This window comes from Podarcis raffonei, chromosome 2 (genome assembly GCF_027172205.1).
Source record: "Podarcis raffonei isolate rPodRaf1 chromosome 2, rPodRaf1.pri, whole genome shotgun sequence".
In the NCBI taxonomy this organism is placed as follows: Eukaryota; Metazoa; Chordata; class Lepidosauria; order Squamata; family Lacertidae; genus Podarcis; species Podarcis raffonei.
In genome coordinates this window covers 33961167-33982739 of record NC_070603.1, presented here as the reverse complement: position 1 = coordinate 33982739, position 21573 = coordinate 33961167, and the positions used below count along the sequence as shown (strand labels likewise).

Genomic DNA, 21573 nt, shown 5'->3' with positions numbered 1-21573 from the left:
GGCTGGCGGGGAGAAGCGCCGCGTTTGAATGAGGCTCCGATTCCCGGGCTCCATCCTAACTGCTACGGACCAGGAGGAGGAGGAGGAGAGCGGCTGCTTCTGTTTCTGAGCCGAGAGAGAGAGAGAGAGGTATCGCCGAGAAAGCCCTTCGTGCCCCTTCCTCCCTTTCCAAAGAGGCTGGGGGGTGGGTGGGTTGAGGGGGAGGAAGGCGCTCTGCACGGGCTCAGAAGCACTTTCCTCCTAGCTTCTCGCTCAGCATTCCAGGGACTCAACTGTTGAAAAACGAGTCTCCGGGGATGAAATTCAGAGCTACCCCAAGGTGGGCTGACACGGTGGATCCTCTGAATCGCAAAGCGGCTTACAAATTCCCGGTGAATCGCAAAGCGGCTTACAAATCAAGAAAAAACCATTGCAGGACATCACAGACACGACATAGATAGAATAATGAACAAAATAATCAACAAAATCATTCAGATGCCAAGGAGATAAAAGAATTACACAACTTTTAGGAGACATCTGAAGGCAGCGCTGCATCGGGAGGTTTTTAAACGCTTGATGGTTTCATTATGTTTTTAGATATGTTGTAAGCCGCCCAGAGTGGCTGGGGAAACCCAGCCAGATCAGCGATCCATAAATAATAATAATAATAATAATAATAATAATAATAATAATAATAATAATAATTTGTGATCTATAAAGCACCAGTAACAAAACAACTAAAAAAATAAGCTAAACAGCACAATTGCAATAAAAGTCATAGATTCACAAAGTACTGCAGCTTTCGTTACCTGTTTTAGTTTGTTGGTGTTTTTAGTAATTTATGGTGTGGTTTTCTTGTATTGTTTAAAACATGCTATTGTACACCTCTTTGAGCAGGCTGGCCCTGAAAGTGGGCTTATAAATCATGAAATAAATAAATAACATAAAGGGTTTTGTTTTGTTTTTTAAATTCAGTCGTACATCATGAAAGGAGGCAGGGGGAATGTAATGTCCAGGCCTATGGCTTTCGATATTACTATTGTTGATACTATTTGCTCTTTCACATTTTGCAGCAACCATATGGAGTGGCAGTCAGTACTCAGACCCTCCATGTCCTACCTAGCTGCTGGGGCCAGGTAGCCCCAGATGTTTGGGTCTGTGGATGTTTTCCTCTCCCAAGCACCTGCACAGTCTACAGCTCTTGATTCTTCCTGCTGGAAGGGGAACCTCATCAAGCTCCTGGGGCAGCCATTGCCAACCTAGGACCCTCCAGATCTTTTGGACTACAATGCCCATCAGCCTGAGCCAGATGATGGGAATTGTAGTCCAAGATGTCTGGATTACCCCAAGTTGGCGAAGGCTGCTGTGGGGGAATGATGATGCCCAATGTCTGCTTCTCGTGCCTAAGAGGTTGCAGCTGTTGTCGTTTCGACTAAAACTTGGCGCTTCTTTTCCTCAGGCGGTCTCCATTTCCCTGGCACTCCGCTTATCACGTGAGGCTGAACACCATGTCTCCAGAGTTGGGGGACAGTGATGATGAGGAGCTGCCAACCTTTGATTTCCTGAAGCAGCAGCCTCCAAGCATAAAAAGTGTTGTCCAAACTCCTCCTCTAGAAGAGAATGTGGTTGTGCTCTGCAGCTCAGACTCGGAAGATTCGTCCGTGGCCTCTCCTGCCTGGAAAAAACCACGTGGCAGCCAGGATTCGGCCAGGGCTCCCACTTGTCTGAAAGCAATAGTGCAGCTCAGCAGCGAGAGTGAGGAGGATGAAGTTATTCCCTTGGCTGAAAGGCTCAAGAGGAAGCTTTTGACGTCTGAGCCTTCCTCCGCTTGTCCTTCGTATACTAGGATCCGGGAACTGAGCAAGCGAGACTCCACTGGAGGAAATGGACTCTGCTCCATTGATGAGAAAGCGGTCACAGATTGCGGGCGGCTGTCACAGCTACCCAGATGCCAAGGAACCCAGGGAAGGGCTGTACCCAGTATATGGGAACTGTCAGATAGCGACCAGGAACTGGATTCATTGGATCCCAAGAAACAGACTGTGCTTCGCCCGACTGTTTGTGTCTCTGACCGCTTGGTTCAAAATGGCAGCTGTCAGGCGGCGGAGGAAAGCCTGAAACCTTTGCCTCTTCAGAGGAAAACAAAGCGCAACCAGGAGGAAATGGGCAAAGCCCGGCAGAGGACAAATGAGCGGGAAACCCAGAAGATGCTGCAGCAGCAGGAAAGAGAGAGGAGGAAGGCCCTTGCTAACCGGTGGAAGGCCCAGAGGCCAGAAGAGTGTCTGAAACACATTCAAGCAGTCCTAGATCCAGGTACTGCCCCTTCACTTTTAGCTGTGATGGGTGTTAACTGCCTGCCTTCCCAATGGACCCCTATCCTGGTGCCGGCCCTGCCATTTGGCAGAGTGTGGCAGCTCATGCGTTGTGTGTTGGGAAACAGAGCTGTTGCAAGCCCCACAGTTTGCTCGGAGTCACCTGAGGATCTTCAGCAAGAGTAATGTATTGACTGGCCCTGCAGCTGATCTCTGTCCTCTCCTTAGGTCTATTACAGATTGAAGGTGGCGGGCTGGTGCTTACCGCTCTGCAGGCAATGGAGTGCAGCTGTGTGATTGAGAATCAAGCTGTTCCTTGCAGTATCACCTGGAGAAGGAAAACTGGACTAGGTCAGGTAGGATTGCATTTCCTCAAAGGCTTCCCCCTTTTCCCCCTTGTCTCTAGTGCTGAAGTCATAGTGGGAGGCAGTTGAACTGTTACTGAGCTATCCCTGTGGTGATCTCCCTGATAGCACATCCTTTCCCACCCACCTTTCTGGTGCTTGTCGCGTACATTTAACGACATATCCGGCAATATCCCCCACGTTACCTGAGCAAATATGCCAAGAGTTATCTCTTTGTTTGCTAGAGCCTTGTGGAACATACAATTTTGCAATCAAAGGAGGTCTGTTGCATTATATGAGCAGTGCGGCAACGAATTCCTCTAGAAACCTTTCAGTGACCATCAAGCTTTCTGATTTGGTAGCTAGAAAAAGATGTCCAGGACCTCCCCATTTTTGGTCTCCCAACATACCTCTCTTCGTTGCCCACAAACTTGCCCACACTCTGTAGCCAGAATTAGGTCAGTTCAACAAATATTCTTCACTCCCATTAGTTGGTTATTTCTCTCCTTCAAGAATTTGGCTTCCTCGTTCTGGAGCATACATAGCAGTTTATACATCCCTTGTTTCTTTCTAATAGCAATAGCCCTCTCCTTTGTACTGTTCCACCTTAAATTTTCTTTTGTTCCTCCAGGCTGAAGAAGACAACTGGACAGAAGAACCCAACCTTCTAGTCCTAGTTCTGCTAGAAGAATTTGTTGCTATGATCCATAACTATAAACAGGTGAGGTCACGCACGATGTAGTGTCTTAACTGCTACCGAAGTAGCAGCTTGCACCATCTATTTAAAAACAATCTATCAATGTTCAGGCTTGAGGCCTAGTGAGTCCTCCAGGCCTCTCTGCCAAGCCCTATCTATAGACTACATCCGCTTACCAGTCCTGCTCCATGTGATCAAATGCCTTTGCTTGGTTGTGATGTGTACTTGAACTCTGATAATACCACTTGCTTTCTGGATGGAGGGATGTGCGTGTTTGTGTGTAGGAACCTCTGGTTTCGGCAGGGCTGGAATGTAGCCCCCTGGGTGGCTGGGGCAACCCAGCCAGAGGGGCAGGGTATCACTAATAAAATTATTATTATTATTATTATTATTATTATTATTATTATTATTATAACTCGCTCTACGTGGGGCTGCCCTTAAGACTGACCCAGAAACTCCAGCGGATGCAGAATGCTGCAGCGAGACTCCTTACGGGGTCTTCGCTGCGAGATCACATTCATCCGGTGCTATATCAACTGCACTGGCTCCCGGTGGAGTACAGGATCAGGTTTAAGGTGCTGGTTTTAACCTTTAAAGCCCTATACGGCCTAGGACTCTCGTACCTACGGGACCGCCTCTCCTGGTATGCCCCACAGAGAAACTTACGGTCTTCAAATAAAAACATCTTGAAGGTCCCAGGCCACAGAGAAGTTAGGCTGGCCTCAACTAGAGCCAGGGCTTTTTCGGCTGTGGCTCCGACCTGGTGGAACACTCTGTCACAAGAGACTAGGGCCCTGCGGGACTTGACATCTTTCCGCAGGGCCTGCAAGACAGAGCTGTTCCGCCAGGCCTTTGGCCAGGGCACAGCCTGACTCCCTCCCCCGGCAATCTTCGCGGAGCTTTGGCCCAATGGTGGCCAGTGGCTTGAATTTAATTAATTTTATAATGAATGGTTTTAGAGTGTTGTTTGTGTTGTACTTTTGTACTGTTTTATTGTTGTTAGCCGCCCTGAGCCCGGCTTCGGCTGGAGAGGGCGGGATATAAATAAAAATTTTTATTATTATTATTATTATTATTATTATTATTATTATTACTACTACTACTACTATACAAAGGTAAGAGACACACTGAAACACTTCTGCCTCTTTCCCTGCCCACCCCTGGTATGGTTCCCAACAAGATATCACAGTCCTTGAGCTGGAAAAAGTTCAATACCCTTGGTATATAGGAGGAGGCCCAGGTATTGTTTCATTCTGAAAAACTGGGGAGTGCATGAACCTGAAACTTCAGCTCTGCATATGGGTTTGTCCGGAGAGAGAATGTGAGCCTTACAATGCCAATTGGAGGTGGTGGTTTATTTGTTGTTTTAACTTTGGTCCGGGAATATATAGTCTCTGTTTTCTTGTATGTGTCTTGCCCCCAGGTTAGCATGGAAGGGCCCAATGAGACTCTGCAGAGCTTTGCGGCAAACGTCACGAAGAAAACCCCTGGGAAGACTCTGGCCCTGGCTGTAGTAGAACTAGAAAAATACTTCAGGTTAGAATGTTGCTGCCTCCCCACTGTGAACAGTCATGGCAATAGGCTCATCAGCATCCCCCAGTCTCTAGGTCACAGGAAAAGCCATGCAAACTGGTGCAGCAAACACCGGTTTGCATCACCTGAGCAGAGCAGCATACGCAGACATGCAGTGCCTCCTGGACCCTTCTCAGTGGTGCTGTCTGTGGTTGCATGGCATATATATTTTACCACTGGGAATGCCGATTTTTAGCAATGCAAATAGTTGTTGCCGCCAACGCGGGCTGTTCATTCCTTCTTTGTCCTCTCAGTTCTCACAAGCTCAAGTCACGGAAGAAACTGCAGCAAGCATTGCAGAGTGGCAGTGAGGCCCAGGAGCAGAGCAAACAGAGGAATCGGAGAGGAAAGGCAAATTCCGTCCCAAACCTGTCCAGACTGGACGTGGAAGAAGTGAGTGAGCGTGGAGTCAGTGTCCCATGTGTTGCTTTTTTGTTTTGCTTCTTCCTCCAGGGTAAACTCTTTGGGACTACCCTGCCCAGGCACTTGGCTGATGAGTAAATACTATCATGCTGTGATGTCTCTGATGATGGAGACTATTATTAATCGCCAGGAGGGTGCAGGAGATGCCAGAGACTCGTAAGCTGCCTTGCTCATCATCATTCTTTGCCTTTGCAGGGCTTGGTGGCTCTGCAGCTTCAGACAGGTATCCAAGTTCGACTCCTCGAGAGCTGGAAGGAGTTTGCCGACTTTGCCAGTACGTTCACCAAGGCTGTGGCAGAAGCTCCATTCAAGTGAGTGAGCAAACACTTCCCTGAGCACATCTCAGCAGCTTCCTTTTCTGGCGTGCTGCTGGGTTGTGTGGGCACCGGGCGCTCTCTCGAGTGCCGTGCCTTCTGGTGGAATCTAAAACACTGATTTTTGCCGTGGGGCCCACTTCCTGGCCTGATTGGGTCTAATTGGCACCCTAAGGGTCAGTATAGTACACAGGAATTCACATCTGGCTCAATCTCCCATTTAGCACCTGCTGACTTAGTTTCAGATGCTACTTGAGAAGCGTTTGAGGATTCCTGCTAGGATTGGGGTTTCTCCTGCAAGGATGTGTTCCATTCCGCTGCCAGTAGTGGTCTCCAGTCCTCTACGTCTGGCAGTCCCATTCTCCAAATTCCTGCCTCACACACAACCATCTTTGGCCTTCACATTAGAGGAAAGTGAGGGCCAGGAATCTCCACTGCAGCCTGACAGTGTCTCTCCTGCAGTGTTTTAAGTGCACTTTGTATCTGAAACACGTAGTGAGCATACCTAGCAGCTGCAAAGAGTCTCTGGATATGTTACAGGAAAGAGTTGTCAGACCCATGGTAGAAACTTGACAATTTTTCTCCTGCTGTAACATGTGAAGCAGGCTCAGTTCCTTGAAGTGACTGAGACACTCAGTTTGTGTACTTTAAAGCTCTTGATTTCAATGCTTTTTGATATCCTTGGTATTTGGAAAGACCTGACAGCGTTTGCACAAGGTGCTGAGATTCTGAAAGAGCTAATCTCAAGGTTCAGATGGAAATGTGAAAACAAACAGCTTCTAATGTGTGCTTGACACATGGAAAGACCTACTCTTGGTAACTGTACGAGAACTTCCTTTCCTTGCTTTCTGCTGTGGACAGATAATTTCCTTACAGAGGAGCACAAGTGCCCATAACTTTGTTCTGTTGTGTTTCTCGTTCACATCATTTGCAGAAGGGAACGAGATAAAACCAGCTTCTCCTTCTGCCTAGAGGGAGACTGGATCGGGGGGATGAAGGTGGACCGCTTTGGAAAGGGACTGCTGCAAGTTTGGAAGAGACAGATCCAGCAGTTTAACCGGGTCAGCCTAGAGACAGCCAATGCCATCGTGGCCAAATACCCATCTCCTCTACTTCTGAAACAGGTACGCTATTCTGCTGCCAAAGGAATACTGTATTCTAGGTTGTGAGCATTCTGTGCATGCGCACACACTCAAGATTCTGTGAAAATACACAGCTAGTCTGTATTCAACACAGAAACTCAGATCTTGGGAGCAATTATACATTGGTAACTTTAACTTAAATAGCTTATTCTGTATCCAGAATTTAGGCATTGTATAGTACAGGCTACCCAGTCTTGTGCTGTGAGTGATAAATGTAATTGATGTTGGAAGTTGCTTGCAACTTCAAGCCTGAATTATGTCCCACTATGTTTAATAATGGGATTTACTTCCAGGTCAGCCTGCACAGGATTGTGGCCTCAGTAACTTACCAGAGATGTGACTCAATGCATCTGCCTCATGTAACTTGACTCTTATTAATGCATGCATGGTTCTGGCCCGTTCTTAAGTGCAGTGGGTTTTACCTCCACTGTTGGGGAGACAGTGTGCTTTCAAATACCAGTTGTTGGGATTCACAATTCACAGTTGCACTTGGGTCCTGCCAGAGTGAGAATAGGGTGCTGAACTTAGATGGACCCCTGGTCTGATCCAGTACTGAACCTGAGAAAAGCAGCTGCTTCTGAGCTAGGCTCTCTTCTGGTTTTCCTCCCTCACTTATCAGCCACATATTGCCCAATCTGTGATAGAGATTGTTCTTCGAAAATGGCACAGGCAAAGATTCCACTGAAGGATACGTAGATGTGTTTTGATGGAACATGTCACTACCTCAAGAGGTTCATGCAAGGTACCCAGCTCTTTGCAGAAGCAATTCAAGAGCACATTTCTGTACATGTTTATTTAGTGGACTTACTCCCTTGTCTATATGCAGCCCCTGTGCTTCAGTGAATCTGCCCTCCTGCCTTAGAACGGGATATCCAGTATGACGCAGAGAGTCCCTGTTAGACGTCTGTTCAATCCTCCCTCCCCTTTTCATTCCAAAATGATGATTCCACAACTGCTGGGCACTTCAGTCTACCACTGAACTGCTCTCGTGATCAGGAAAGCATTCTGAACATTAACCAAACTTTGCATTCCTCTTACTATAAAGCTACCACTACTGTTCTCAGTGGAGACGGTGACTCCTTACATCTTTTTTTTAAAAAAAACCATTTATCTCCAGATATCCCATTTTGCATTTTTGAAGCTGATCTGTTTTCCTTTCCAGCAGCCTTTGCCGAGTTGTCTCTTTGTTGCCATCTGCCTACTTCTCCAGTTTTGTTTTCAAGGTTCTTTTTATTTAGATTTTCCCATAATACAGTAAAATTACAACTACAGAAGATACAAATCGAGTAAGCAAAATTACAAAGTCCTCTCTTAATTAAAAGTAATTCTTGGCCCTTACCACCCACAGAGGACAGTAGCTCCTCCCAGCCTCTCACCCTGAGAGACTGACATCCCCCTGTCTCTAACTCAGGAGTCCTCCATCAAATCTCTACCATCCCCCAAGAGTATACAACTTCTCCCAGTTTTTTCAGTCTCTCAGTAACAGAACTGCTCACGCTATATTCAGTGAGCTTGGGGAGTGGCTGATTGCCACTTGAGTTATTTGCACGGCTGCATAAAGTCTTGCTCGTAGGAAAGCTGTAACCGTGGTGGTGGGAGGAGAGCTGGCAGTGGGAGGCTTTGGCTAGGAGTAACTAGCTAAAGGATCAATCGGCCAACTGCTCTCTTATCTAGACTACAAGCTTACTATGGGAAGTGCAATTATCCAATGTCGCAAAACTGCCCCAGTGATGGGGTTGTAGGTGGATAAATCATCTCTGAAAAAAATGAATGTAACTTCAGGCTGGCTATATGGCTTCCTTAGTAAACCATTCTTAGACTGATTCGGCAATTTAGTAGTTAAGTTTATTCATATATCGCATTTTGTGGTGTGTAACGTTATTTCTGTGTTACATTTAGGCCTATGACACCCGCCCTTCTCGTCAGGAGCGGCACAATCTCCTTGCAGAGATACCTGTCCGCCGTGGCGATGGAGTGACGGCTACTACAAGGCGGGTTGGCCCAGAGCTATCCAAACGGATTTATCTGCAGATGACTTCCCATAACCCTGACCTTTCCCTGGATGCTACTGGGTGATGCTGAACTATGTATTTTAAGCAAAAACTTTGTTCAAATCTTTTTTTTAATAGCGGGAAGAAATGTTAAAACTAAACGTTTTTTGAAAATATCAAATGCGTCGCTGCTTGGCACCCAGAAAGGACTCCTACTTTCCCCCCTTTATTCCTGCAGCAGTCCTTATTAGGCAATCAAGTATTTCTTGGCTAACCAGGAATGATTGAGCTGTAGTTCTTTTATCAATCTTGGAAAGAAAACCCAGGCACAACCCCTGCCACTCTGCATCTACCCCCTTACTACTCAGGATAGACAAGGATGCTAAAGAAGAGGTTGGCAGTGCTTGTTCTACACCAATGTTATTCAGATATGTGTCAAATTAATTTTAAACATTGCTAAAGAGGCTGGGCTTGAACATAAGAGGTGCCCATGTGCCAAAATAGAAACAGAATATTGATTTACTCATAACTATGTCCTATTCGTTCAATTTTTTAATTTTTTTTTTGTAAGAACCTAAGTTTCCTTAAAAGCACAAACTATGTAACGGATGTCTATTTGACTAGAGCTGTGCACATGGGTTATGTAACTTTACATATTAAATGCTTTACGGGAATTTGCTACAGGAAAGGAATCTCAAGTTGCATCCCCACCATTCACAGCTACCTAAAGTCTTCTAATCCCTCTCTCCATGCTGCCCTGGGATGACGTCAGTGACTTCAAATCCCGCTTCAAGGCCCACTTTTTCCATGAAGCCTTTTTTGCTCAATCCCCTTGTCCATATGCCCCACCTGAACCAAGTCTCTCATTTTAAGTTAGCAGAATCTCACCCTTCTTCCTCCCTGCTTACCCCACCTCCACTTTCATCTGCTGTTTCTCCTGTGACTAATTTTAACTTGCAAGCTCTCAGCCCAGGAGGGACTTGCGCTCTGTAAAGCACATGCCCATTGATAGTGCTATATAGCTATTGATTCAATTACACTGCTAGCACATGCCAGAGCTCTGCTTCTCCTCTTGGTTTTTTAGACTCTGCACAAATTAATTCCATTCTGATCTTATGTGTATTTACTCGGGAGGTTTCACTGGATTTGGTGGGGTTTTACCCTAGGGAGGCTGCTGGGTTTGCCAGATATAATCTAGGAAGTAATTTCAACAGCTGGTAAAGCTGTTAGTTACAGTAGTGGAAGCTGCCTGAGCAAGAGAGGTACTCGTGCTCTAAGCTGACCCACCAGGACACTGAAGGGTAGCAGGCAGGATCTGTGCGCCACACTAGATCCTTTGCACAATGGCAGAGGATAAGGCAAATGTGTTGCTTATTCGCTACCTGCTCAAACAAGCAAACGGGGAAAGTACAGTTGAGTAGAGAACTTTCTCAGGTAACTCGCACTAAGGAATAACGTCGTACGTTCAGGAGTACAGACCATCAAGCTAAGATACAACAGGAAAAAGCACTTAGGCACAAGGACACAGAAACTGCACCCGGTTTGTTTGTTTTTAACCAATTCAAAAATGTAAAAAGCAAAAAATGTATATAATGAAATGACGTGTTAAACTTTGGGTGCAGATTTCACAATACTTTGATAAAACTTCCATTGGCTGGTATACAATTATCTGGGGAGAGAAGAATTAGGCATTGGCAGATGTGGATGTAGATATGCGTTTTCGAAAAACAGCATACCTTAGGTAGGTTGTCTTTACATTCCACAACCACCAGTTTCCACCTACAAATCCAACATCAAGCTGCTTAGAAAAATTACATATGCATATACGAAAGCTAACCTTAACCATGACTCCACTCTCCCCTGAATGAATACATTCAGTCCTCCTGGCTGCAGTAGTTGTTTCCAAAGTGAGCACGTATTTGCTATAGCAGTAACACTCAAAGACAACATATACAAAAACTTCTTAAGATGACAAAAATAGGTATCACTTCTCATAGCAAGGCTGCTACTAAGGGCACTGTCTCTCCTCGCTTGCATACAGACCAGCAAGTCTGTATTTTGCAGCCCAGGAAAGGATCCACTATGGAGGAAGGGAATGGCAATAAATTCTGATTTACCGCAGGAACTGCAGTCGAAGCGAAGCGACCCGGGCAAGTGGTTTGGCGCTGTTTGAACTTTGGCCACCAAACCCAGCGTTGAAGGGCTGAAGGCAATTTCCACCAGAGCTTAATTCCATAGGAATCCTGGCTGCGCTGATGCAAAAAAACAAAAACGAAAAACCAGCAGGAGGTGGCACTGGCAAGGGGAAGAGTCCTTCAGGACTGCTGGGTGTTCGGCTGCAGTACGTTCCGAAGGATTTCGCGGCTTTGCAAAAGGGACAGCGCCTCCTCATAGAGCATGTTCACACGGATGCATATGGGCTGGTGCTGCAGCTCTGTAACCTTACAGATAGCCAGAGTACTCAGGGCACTAAGCAGCAGGAACAGCAGCATCTTCAATAGGACTCTGGACCAGGACCGTTTGTGCTGGGGTGGGTGGGATGGATGGGAAAGCGAGGCCTCTGCAGAAACAAAGAATGAGAATTTATTTATTATGCTTTAACAGGCAACTCCACAAGCTCTGTAAATGCAGGCAACATCCTTAATAGTAGCAGAGGCTACTGTTGGCATCTAAATGATGCCCAAACATGGTTTGGGTTTGCCTTAACCATTAACCAGGCGACAACGCAAAGTTTGCAAGATCTAACAGCAACAACAATTCAATCTCTTACCCACTCTTCCCCATTAGGTCCCAGGGCAGGTTTACAACAATAAAAAACACTTTAAAATCAGTTAAAACAATTTACAATCATAAGAATGGGGGGAGGGTGTACATTTTAAAAATAAATCCCAGGTGTTAAAGGCCGCAAGGTACAGAAGTGTGGCTTCAACATACAACAAAAGCTATACAATGAAGGCACTAGGCGCAACTCTGTGGGGAGGGAGTTCTAAAGCATAAGGGCTGCTATAGAAAATGCCCTCTCCCAGCAGCCACCCTGCCAAAAAAAACCACTAGAGGGTGTCAGAATGACCAAGAGGGCCCCTTCTGTTTATTTTAACACCCAGCGGGAGTTCTGTAAGGAAGGAGGCGTTCTTTCAGATATTTGGAACCTGGGTCATTTAGGGCTTTAAGCACCAATGCGAGCACTTTGAATTGGGCTCCAAAATGAAGAGGAAGCCAAAGCAACGCTTTCAGAACAGGATATACGTCAACTCTAAAAGGAACTCTAGCAGCTGCATTTGGAGCTGTTTGAAGTTTGTGAGTCCTCTTCAAGAGCAGTCCCGTGTAAAGGGCAATGCAGTAATCCAATCTGCAAGTTACCAGAGCATGGGGTGTAGTGGGGAAATCATGTCTGTCCAAAAGGGACCCTTGCTGGCAAACTAGCCTGGGCTCAAAATAAACATTCCTAGTCCCCAAGGTCCACTGAGCCTCTGGTAGTAAAGTTGGAACCAGGAGTACCCCCAAGCTACAGACCTGCTCCTTTGCCAATTTATGAAGTTTAATTAAGGTAAGTTTTGTAAGGGTTTTTTTTTTAAAAAACACAAACCTATCTACTCTTGGTTTCCATTATTTCTCCCTCTCACACATACTTTTTAATATAATAATAATAATAATAAAAACTTACTTGGATTCTCGTCTTTTTCTTTCCTTGATTGTTTTGCCATTTCCTGCTTTACCGCTCTCATGGCATCATACTCCCGCCTTCGCCGTTCTTTCTCTTCAGCCTTTTCCCGCTTCCGGAGTTCCCTCTCTTGGGCTTCCCTCACTCGCTGCTCTGCTTCACGCTTCTTCTCCAGCTCTGAGTATACCGTACAAACAGAAAATGTTCATACGCTCTAGAAAACACTTCCATCGTTTACTTCTGCATCTGGTACAATAATGTGGCAGTGGTTGCTGCCCTGACCCCCCCAAAGGAGAGCTGCAGTTGCAAGGTGCTTTAAGAATCTCCTGTGTTTTGCACCCTGTAAGCCCTACTGCCATGCCGAACTTAATACTGTCGTACCTTGGTTGACAAACGCCTTAGCAGTCGAACATTTTGACTCCCAAACGCCGCAAACCCGGAAGTGAGTGTTCCTGTTTGCGAACATTCTTTTGGAAGCCAAACGTCCAGCGGGGCTTCTGATTGGCTGCAGAAAGTTCCTGCATCCAATCAGAAGCCGCACCTTGGAAGTCAAATGGACTTCCGGAACGGATTCCGTTCAGCTTCCAAGGTATGACTGTACAGGGAGTAAGTACATCCAGTACAGGCAGCAGTTTCTCTTCACTGACCACAACAGGAAAACATTAAATGCATTACCCGGTTCAGTGTGATAAGAGAATACCAAAGAATCCTTTAGGGACTGTGACCAAAGGTACTGCCTGTTGTTTGAATGTGCTAAAAGGTTGTGTAGCACCAGATTACTGATTGGGATTATGAACCATTTTACACCTGAACGGCAGAAGTGGCACCTGGGACATGTTGGTTGAGTTCATTAGTGTTGTGGAGGGTAACACCCAAAATGCAAGTGTTGGAGGGACAAGCAAGGGGGGTGAAATGCACAGTTCTCCACAATCACACGTGAAACGGGGGATCCAGTCACAAGATCATGTGACACGTGGCCGAGGAGTGCTAAACTCCCCCTCCGTTTTCCATTCTTTCCCCCAAGGTTTGCTCTCTTGTGGTATCGGAGTTTGGCTATGAAGAAGCTGCAGGGTGGCAGGCATTGAGCAAGGACAGGAGTTCACCTCTCCTAAATCCAGACACACTTTTGCTCCAAAGCTCAGACCTCTCCCTGCCACCCTCCACTTTGCATACGACTGAGTCTGACCTGGGTTTAAACCAACATCTGCCTCTGAAACTGTTTATTCTGTTTAAAAGGATAGGATAGGCGTAGAGAGATAGAATGGCCTTGAAGATAATCTAATCCAATTTCTGGGCAATGACGACATGGCTTCAAATAGACTGGATGATAATGTGCCTACGAAAGTACAGCAAATGGAAAGCTGGAAGAACCACAACTCATAACAGCAGAAATGATTCCAGGATAATGCTCGTAATATGTACAAGTCCCCATTTCAATTACATTATTTTTTTAATGCAAGACTAAGTATAAACTTAGTGAAAGAGAACTGATTCATGTGATCATTTCTAAGGTGAAGGGTCATCACAGGTTAATCATTTCCCCTCCCCGACGGTCACATGATAAGAGTCTTGTGAAATGGGCTCCCGGCAGTTGGGTGGGGGGAGATACTGAGGGTGGAATTCAGTGGGGCTTGTGTGTCGGGAATGTGGTCCATTCGTCGCAACAAGACTTCCCCCTCCTCCCCATGCATGCCACCCAAACATGTTCTGGGGGTTCCTCCAGCCCCCCAGAGCAGATTTATGGGGCATGGAAAGAGAACTAGGGTTACTAAGACTACCTCGCTCTAACTGTAGTTTTCGTTCCTTCTCACGATCCAGCTCAGATTGGATGGCCCTCATATGCTGCAGTACCTTTTGAGATTCAAGACGTGTGATTAGCTTTCACAATTACAAGAAGCAGGGAGAAGCCACAACCAGCATAAGGGATGTACAGTGGTACCTTGGTTCTTGAACTTAATCCGTTCTGGGAGTCCGTTTGACTCCCAAAACTGTTTGAAAACCAAGGCATGGCTTCTGATTGGCTGCAGGAGCTTCCTGCACTCAAGTGGAAGCCACGTCAGACGTTTGGCTTCCCAAAAACGTTCCCAAACCAGAATACTTACTTCCGGGTTTGCAGCATTCGGGAGCTGATTTGTTCAGCAGCTAAGCCATTCAAGAACCAAGGTACCACTGTAACAGCATCTTATTTAATATACAACCAAGGCAAACTAAGGAAAGACGTTTATGAAAGTTCAGTTGATTTGGCCAACCTGCCTTTGAGAAGAGCTGTCTTTCTGACCACTTATAGAGAATTAGAAAATTCAAGTGCTGTGTGGTCCAGCGCCCTCGTTCCCCAAAGACAGGACCAACCCTATCAAAAACAAGGGATGTCTGCAGAGCTAATTCCAGATGAATGAAGCAAGTGAGCACAGTCACACACAGGGCATGGGGGGTGGGGGTGTAGACCCACCAACCCCTAAAAATTAGCAACAAGTTAATTGCTAATACATGGCCTTTCAAAAAAAAGGGAGTTTCATCTCTGTTTGCTCTTGAATACCAGTGAGTAAAAAAGGCAGATGTGGCATTCAGATTAGCAGCCTAACAACAACACATACATCTCTTCCCATACCCAAAACACCATCCTGAACATAGATACCAGTGCAACAGTGTACTACTCTGATTACCCTAATGCTTGCATATAAAAATATGTGTTCCAAATTCCTCCCATGTTACCCACTACAAGCTCTGAGCCAATTTGGTATTTCTAGTCCAAATGTATATAGCAGTATGGTAAGGTTAACATCCATAACGGTAAAGCAAAACTAATTAAATATATATATATATATATATGTATATATATGTATATATATATGTATGTATATATATATATATGTGTATATATATATATATATACCGTATTTTTCGCCCTATAGGACGCAATTTTCCCCCTCCAAAAATGAAGGGGAAATGTGTGTGCGTCCTATGGGGCGAATGCAGGCTTTCGCTGAAGCCTGGAGAGCGAGAGGGGTCGGTGCACACCGACCCCTCTCGCTCTCCAGGCTTCGCGCACCTCTCCGCAAGCAGCGGGAGCCCAGCGCTGGGCTCCCGCTGCTTGCGGAGAGTTGCCTGCATGCTGAAGCCTGCGGGCGCTGAGCTCAGCGCGTCCAGGCTTCGCGCACCTCTCCGCAAGCAGAGGGAGCCCGGCGCTGGGCTCCCACGGCTTGCAGAGAGCTGCCTGTTTGGGGGCTGGGGTCGGGGGAAGCTCAAGGTTCCCCCGCCCCAGCCCCGCGCCTGGGGGGGACATAATTTTTCCCCCTTTATTTCCCCCCCAAAAAACTAGGTGCGCCTTATGGGACGGTGCGTCCTATAGGGCGAAAAATACGGTATATATATGAAAAGATTGGCCACAAAATGCGAGTGCACATTTGATATGTGCATTTCTTTTTAGGTTTAGAGCTTATTTTTTTATCTTTGGTTTATGACGCAAATTGAGCCTTGGACTGGGATGCATAAAAATTCATGAGAGGATAAATGCAAACAGTCAGCCGAATAGATAAGGAAAGTAAGTGAGAATAAATTGCTTTACCCTGGTGGCAGCCTGTTTACATTGCTTTTCATCCAAGCAATCCCCCGCTACCTTCGCCAGGGCAGCCTCCAGAGGGTTGTCCTTCAGATCCAGCCACTTCAGGTTCTGAAAAGGGGAAACGCAGAGAAAAGGAGACCAAATCATTTGTCATGATTTTCTGTTTTTGAAACTTTTTTTTCAAGTTTAACAAAAACCAGCAAAACAAAAAGACGGAATGGAAGATTACGTCCAGGTATATTGGGAAACCAGGTAAGCAACCCAACCAACTGCTATTGGTTTAACCCCTGGAAAGCATGGCAAGAAATGAAAGAAGGGCTAAGGATTCCCAGGACGATTGCCTGCGTGAAACACACAGTGCATGCTTGTTGGCCATTACAACTTTTTTTTTCATTCACGGGGAACCCCATGGAACACAGCTTGAGAAATGCTGTTCTAACAGATCAAACCATGAATAGACAGCCATTCAATACTAGAGGTAGATCAATTTTGCCAAGAGCTTGCTCAAACTACCAAGGTTTCTCCAGAGCCAGCAGCTGCATAAATGGCAATAAAGATTTGAACTTTCACCTCTCTGCCACCAGGAACATTTTATTTCCACCAGGGAAGTAAACCTCAGATAAATCTCAAAAATTTTGTTAGCTGAAGCTCAATGTCTTTCTTAATGCACGACCTGGAGAGTGAAAACGTTACCTTGAGTTGTGCAAAACTGACTGGCAAGGTAACCAATCGATTGTTCAGAAGGTCCAGGTGTTGCAAGTTGACCAAGCGACCGAAGTCCGAAGGCAGTTGCTGAAGCTGGTTTTTACTAAGGTCCAATTTCACCAGGTGGGTCAAGCTGCAGAATTCTGACTGCAACCCAAAAACACAAGTGAAATAGAGTCCAACCACCTTCTTAACCCAAAGCTGAGGCATTTAGCAAGCTGAGCAATTACAGATACGGTTAAGGATTTCCAAAGACCTACGGCAGCACAGTCTCTCACCCAAGCTATTCACGTGAAGGAGCCATTCCCTCTAATCTTAGGCCTGCAAGTAGAGGAAGATACACACAAAGCATCTTCTAAGGGAAAAGAGACAACAAACCATTGTTCCTTCAGTTCTACCCTTTAACCGCAGAGCCCCTTAGTATCAATCTCTCCCCAACACCCTGGCAGAGAGACCTGTAACTCAAAGATATGCATCATTACTCTAGCTATTTATCCATTTTGAGATGAAAGTATCTGCCATCAAAACTTGTATCTGTGCTCTCTGAAAGTAAGTAGCTGTACTTGCATCTATCTTTTACAATAAGTCATTGGCCAAAATTGCCCTTCTAGTGAATGTGGCATCAACATTCACTCTTACCAGGGGATATGAGTACTGCAGCTATTACTACATTAGGTGCTATGTATAAAAAATGTATACAGTCTCACCCTCTTAAGTAGTAAAAACGTTAATAAATAATAATGCAATCTCATCCTACACTTAAGTACTGTCCACCTTCTGCATTAAAGAGTAGGATGAGATTGTATTATAATACATGTTTCTATATAAAAAGTTTGTAGATAGGATACAGTTGAAACTTACTGGCAAAGTAGTAAGGTTGTTACAGGACAAATCTAAAATGGTAGCCTTGGAAAGCCCCGCCTGAAAAAGAATCAAAGAACCAAATTAGCAGTGAAATCCTATGCTTGTTTCCTCAGAAGCAATGGGGCTTAACTTCCTAGCATGTGTAGTTAGGATTGTAACATAGATCTACAATACACCTTTTAAGTGACTATTGGCATATGAAATGTTAGTATCCCATCACGGACCTTTATTCTAGAAATGGGAGTTTTCAGAAGTCTACATCTGCCACAATATGGATCAAACTCCCACAACTTCAATTAACTAAATTAGCTATATTACCTAAATGCTTCTTTATCATACATACACTTCCATGTTGATGCTGATTTAAATATTTCATTACAAGGTTTGTCAAATGAATTAGGAACAAATTATTTTTGTCTTTTAAGTAGACTGGTTGTCCTGCTAGCTAAAGCTCTCTGCCTACATGGCCATTATCAATTTGTTTCCTATTTTCCAGAGTTGTGGGGGGGGGTGGATCCAAAATTGCTACCTGCTTACAATCCACTCACCATGGCAAGCATCCCTTTATTTCTGGTGAAGACCGAAACCAGCTGCACTTTGGTGAAGCGGTATGATCAGTCCCAATGACCACCCATTTTTGGTTGGTCACAGAGACCCTACTAGTTGAAAGCATATTTTTAAAGTACATATTAAAATTCTGGCGGAGCAACAGATTAACCAGTTTACCATTTTACAAGAACCTGAACGTTTATGCAGGCTACAAAGTATTACAGAATTATTTGGCTTATTCTACAGAGATACCAACCAGTTCTTTCACTGGCACCTCATTCAGGTCACACAAGCTCAAGTCCAACTCATTGCCCTCCAGTTTGTCTTTTAGATTCACTCCTTTTCCTCCAGATTTTGCCATAATCTTCAATACAGCAGTCTCCCAACGAGCCTGGTGAATATCCTTGTGTTCCTAGAGAGATAAAAAGATTAAGGCTACCTACTCACTAGTAAGCAAGCCCCACAGTACTTACTGTATTTTTCGCTCCATAGGGCGCACCGAGGTTTTTTTTGGGGGGGGGGAATAAAGAAAAAATATATATTCCCCCCCCCCCAGCCCCAAAGAGCAAAGAAGCCGAGACTTCTTTCTTGGTTCCTTTTTAGCCGCGGGGCTGGGGCGGGGGAAGCCTGGGCTTCCCCCGACCCCAGAACGGTTCGGGAGCGGGGGCGAGGTTGCGCGCAACCTCGCCTTCGCTCCTGGAGCTTGCTGCTATCCGCAAACCTTCTGAGCCCGGCGGGAACTCCCGTGGGCTCCGAAGGCTTGCGGATAGCTGCCCAAAGCCTGGGGTGCGCTGCGCAGCGCTCCCCGGGCTTTGGGCTGCAGGCTGCTATCCGCAAGCCTTCGGAACTCCCGCCGGGCTCCGAAGGCTTGCGGATAGCTTCCTGAAGCCTGGAGAGCGAGAGGGGTCGGTGCGCACCGAACCCTCTCGCTTTCCAGGCTTCAGCGAAAGCCTGCATTCGCTCCATAGGACGCACACACATTTCCCCTTCATTTATGGAGGGGAAAAAGTGCGTCCTATAGAGCGAAAAATACGGTACTTTGGTTAGCTTCATATTGGGACACTTAAGCAGTGCACCCAATTCTCAATAATAAAGAAACAGGCCAGAATTATTATTATTTTAATTGCCAGTGGGAAATGGTTGAGATTGCGTGACTTTCCTGCTTAGCTAGAAAGTACAGGTTAAAAGGAGGTATAGGTCAAAAGGAGAGAGGGTCACAATGGCGCTCAGTTGCCTTTGGACCATTGCCAAGACTGCTGAAATTTACACGTAGCAGCAGAGGATTTGCAGCATAGTCTGTGGCGCACATGTTGGATACCTTGCACTTGACGTTTGAGACTAAAGAGATCCACCTGACCATAGTAGACCTCCTTATCATTAACATAATTGCAACAGACACCAACCAACATGTGGAAGGTGAACCCTGACCACAGCATAAATTAAATACACATACTGCAAGATCCCCCGTAGTTGAGTACCGTGCATCATTATACCACACTTGGGGGGGGACCCTTTAGTGAGGGCCACAGCACCCAATGTCAAACCAGTGGGCAGTTTTCTCCCTCACCACATTTCCCCATATGAATGAATGGCCACTTGGATGGTAAAGTCCAAATGAGTGCACTTGGGAATATCACTGAAAATGGAGGCACTGTAACTCCAGCCACACATAATCAACCCCGCCAGCTCCCAAGCCCTGCCTGGGGTTTCCTTTTTTTGGGAGGAGAGAGCAAAATATTAGGATGTGGTGCTCACAGAAAAATCAATGCATAATCCCTTTATAGAGATGCATCATCAGCACCTTTTTTGACTTCCCTGATAAGAGGCTCTCTGCGCCTTTCCCAATATTGTTGACATGTACAGAAATCTGGCAGGTGGCTTTCCTCCCCCCCCCCCCCCACCATCTGCATCTCCACAGTGGGGAAAATCACACCTGTTTCCATCTCTACCAGACTACGAAATGTTTAAATGCAGAGAGCCAATGTCAGCAAGAAATAAAAAGCATGCCCCATGCCTAGGCTAACAACTCCTCCTGGCCAACTCAATGTGCCAAGGGCGAAACTGGGGCAAAGAAGTCACACCTCCACTCTCCCCACCTAGGGTTGCCGCCTTTGTTCTGGCAAAATACAGGGCAGGGCAACTTTTTTTTCCATCTGGTGCTGAAGTGACTTCAAAGCAATCCATTACAATCTGTTGCAGCCTAACAGGTTGGCCCCTCTGGAATCTGTCACACTTGCACACACGGATTTGCAAATCTGTGCTTGGCTCCCTAGACCTTTCACACACCATTTCAAACACGTGCATTTGGGGAGGGGGAGAGAGAAGACCTGATATACTGGACAAAACTCTTTGATCAATACAGGACGCAGAATTTTTTCGGGATAATCCTGAATTTTTATATGGGATAATCCTGCATTGTAATAGGACAGGTGGCGACCCTATTCCCCCATTCCACCATCTTTGCCCTTTGGACCGATCGCAAGAGGCTCCCCCTGCACACGCGGCAGACACGTTTCCCACCCCGCCAGCTCCGGCGCCGGGGCGGGATACGCCCGCGTGGCTCCCACGGTCAGCAGCCTCGCCTCGCTCTGCCTCCGCCTCCCTCTATGCCGTCCAGCACGGCAGGCAAGCAATGTGGGCGTGGGGCTCAGACACGCAGCATTACGGGGCTGCTGCACTGAAAAGAGCGAAAGAAAAAGGGCGCGAAGGGAGCCGTCCCCAAAACGCAGCGGGCAGCCAGGGGGTGTCCCGTCTAGGAATCCCCCCTCCCTCCCGCTATTCCTTCACCTCACTCACCTCGCCCCCGCCCCTCCAGAGGAACTGCTGACGCTCTCCTGCCCGTGCCAGCCACTTCCGCACCCGCCTCCTCTCGGAGCGCCTTCCCCGGGAACCAGCGAGAGAAGCCGGCGAGAGTGCCTCGCGGAAGTCGGGTGGGGAAAGGCGCGATAGCGGCCTCTGGAGGCTGACAGAGGTCATAGCTTAGGAGGTCTCGCTAGGCAGGTAAAACAGGTAAGGATTAAGAAGAGTGGACGCGGGGAGCCAAGTTTGCTGCCGCCGTTGTCGGGGTGAGGGGAAGAGTTGTGGTAGGTTGTTGCCTAATTGTGATACATACACACCCACCCCTACACGCCTTTGCCACCACTGCTTAATTAAAGAAAAAAAGAAAAAACAGGATCACCTTCTTCGGCAACTTGAGTGCCCCTTTTCAACTTAAGAGCAAATATGCTGCTCCAGATGTGTTGTGCACGATGCGAAACCAGCTGCAGTATTGAAAGAAAGGCAGAAACTTGTCATTTACCACAGTCTTCTGCCTTTTCGTCTATTATTATTGTTATTAGTGCTTTCCCCTCTAGAAAAATAGGTGCCGGTACTCAAGAGGAAGTTGTTACAGTATGTGCCACACTTTTTAACCACAAAAAAAGGTACCAGCCCTGGGGGAAAAGCACCTATTATTATTA

At 46.3% G+C, this 21573-nt stretch overlaps 2 protein-coding genes across 6 annotated transcripts; one reads left to right on the top strand and one right to left on the bottom strand.

Moving 5' to 3' along the window:
• The first annotated feature begins 14 nt into the window (after positions 1-14).
• On the top strand, positions 15-8955 carry EME1 (essential meiotic structure-specific endonuclease 1). 3 transcript variants are annotated; one of them, XM_053375790.1, is made up of 9 exons: positions 15-129; positions 1439-2292; positions 2520-2647; positions 3267-3356; positions 4756-4868; positions 5159-5297; positions 5523-5638; positions 6576-6765; positions 8683-8955. In XM_053375790.1, the coding sequence occupies exons 2-9, from the start codon at positions 1488-1490 to the stop codon at positions 8857-8859; spliced, it is 1758 nt and encodes a 585-aa protein (XP_053231765.1). In that variant the 5' UTR covers positions 15-129; positions 1439-1487; the 3' UTR covers positions 8860-8955. The 3 variants fall into 3 exon arrangements, 2 of the variants coding, with proteins under 2 accessions (XP_053231765.1, XP_053231764.1); XR_008328801.1 differs by lacking the exon at positions 15-129 and adding an exon at positions 144-332 and having other exon boundaries at positions 6614-6765; positions 8683-8783; XM_053375789.1 differs by lacking the exon at positions 15-129 and adding an exon at positions 146-332.
• Positions 8956-10306: 1351 nt separating this feature from the next.
• LRRC59 (leucine rich repeat containing 59) lies at positions 10307-21016 on the bottom strand. 3 transcript variants are annotated; one of them, XM_053375794.1, is made up of 8 exons: positions 20912-21016; positions 18372-18527; positions 17564-17623; positions 16691-16849; positions 16001-16105; positions 14214-14286; positions 12439-12612; positions 10307-11334 (listed from the first exon to the last, which is right to left on the bottom strand). In XM_053375794.1, the coding sequence occupies exons 2-8, from the start codon at positions 18474-18476 to the stop codon at positions 11090-11092; spliced, it is 921 nt and encodes a 306-aa protein (XP_053231769.1). In that variant the 5' UTR covers positions 18477-18527; positions 20912-21016; the 3' UTR covers positions 10307-11089. The 3 variants fall into 3 exon arrangements, with proteins under 3 accessions (XP_053231769.1, XP_053231768.1, XP_053231770.1); XM_053375793.1 differs by lacking the exon at positions 20912-21016 and adding an exon at positions 20571-20881; XM_053375795.1 differs by lacking the exon at positions 20912-21016 and adding an exon at positions 20589-20881.
• Between the last annotated feature and the right edge of the window lie 557 nt (positions 21017-21573).

Excerpts from the sequence above, each read along its gene's own strand:
- EME1 (XM_053375790.1), top strand. The coding sequence starts at position 1,488 with ATGTCTCCAGAGTTGGGGGACAGTGATGATGAGGAGCTGCCAACCTTT. Across the intron at positions 3,357-4,755 it reads TGATCCATAACTATAAACAG|GTTAGCATGGAAGGGCCCAA; the intron begins GTGAGGTCACGC and ends TCTTGCCCCCAG. Across the intron at positions 5,298-5,522 it reads CCAGACTGGACGTGGAAGAA|GGCTTGGTGGCTCTGCAGCT; the intron begins GTGAGTGAGCGT and ends TTGCCTTTGCAG.
- LRRC59 (XM_053375793.1), bottom strand. Across the intron at positions 16,106-16,690 it reads TCAGTTTTGCACAACTCAAG|AACCTGAAGTGGCTGGATCT; the intron begins GTAACGTTTTCA and ends TCCCCTTTTCAG. Across the intron at positions 12,613-14,213 it reads AAAACTACAGTTAGAGCGAG|AGCTGGAGAAGAAGCGTGAA; the intron begins GTAGTCTTAGTA and ends CGGTATACTCAG.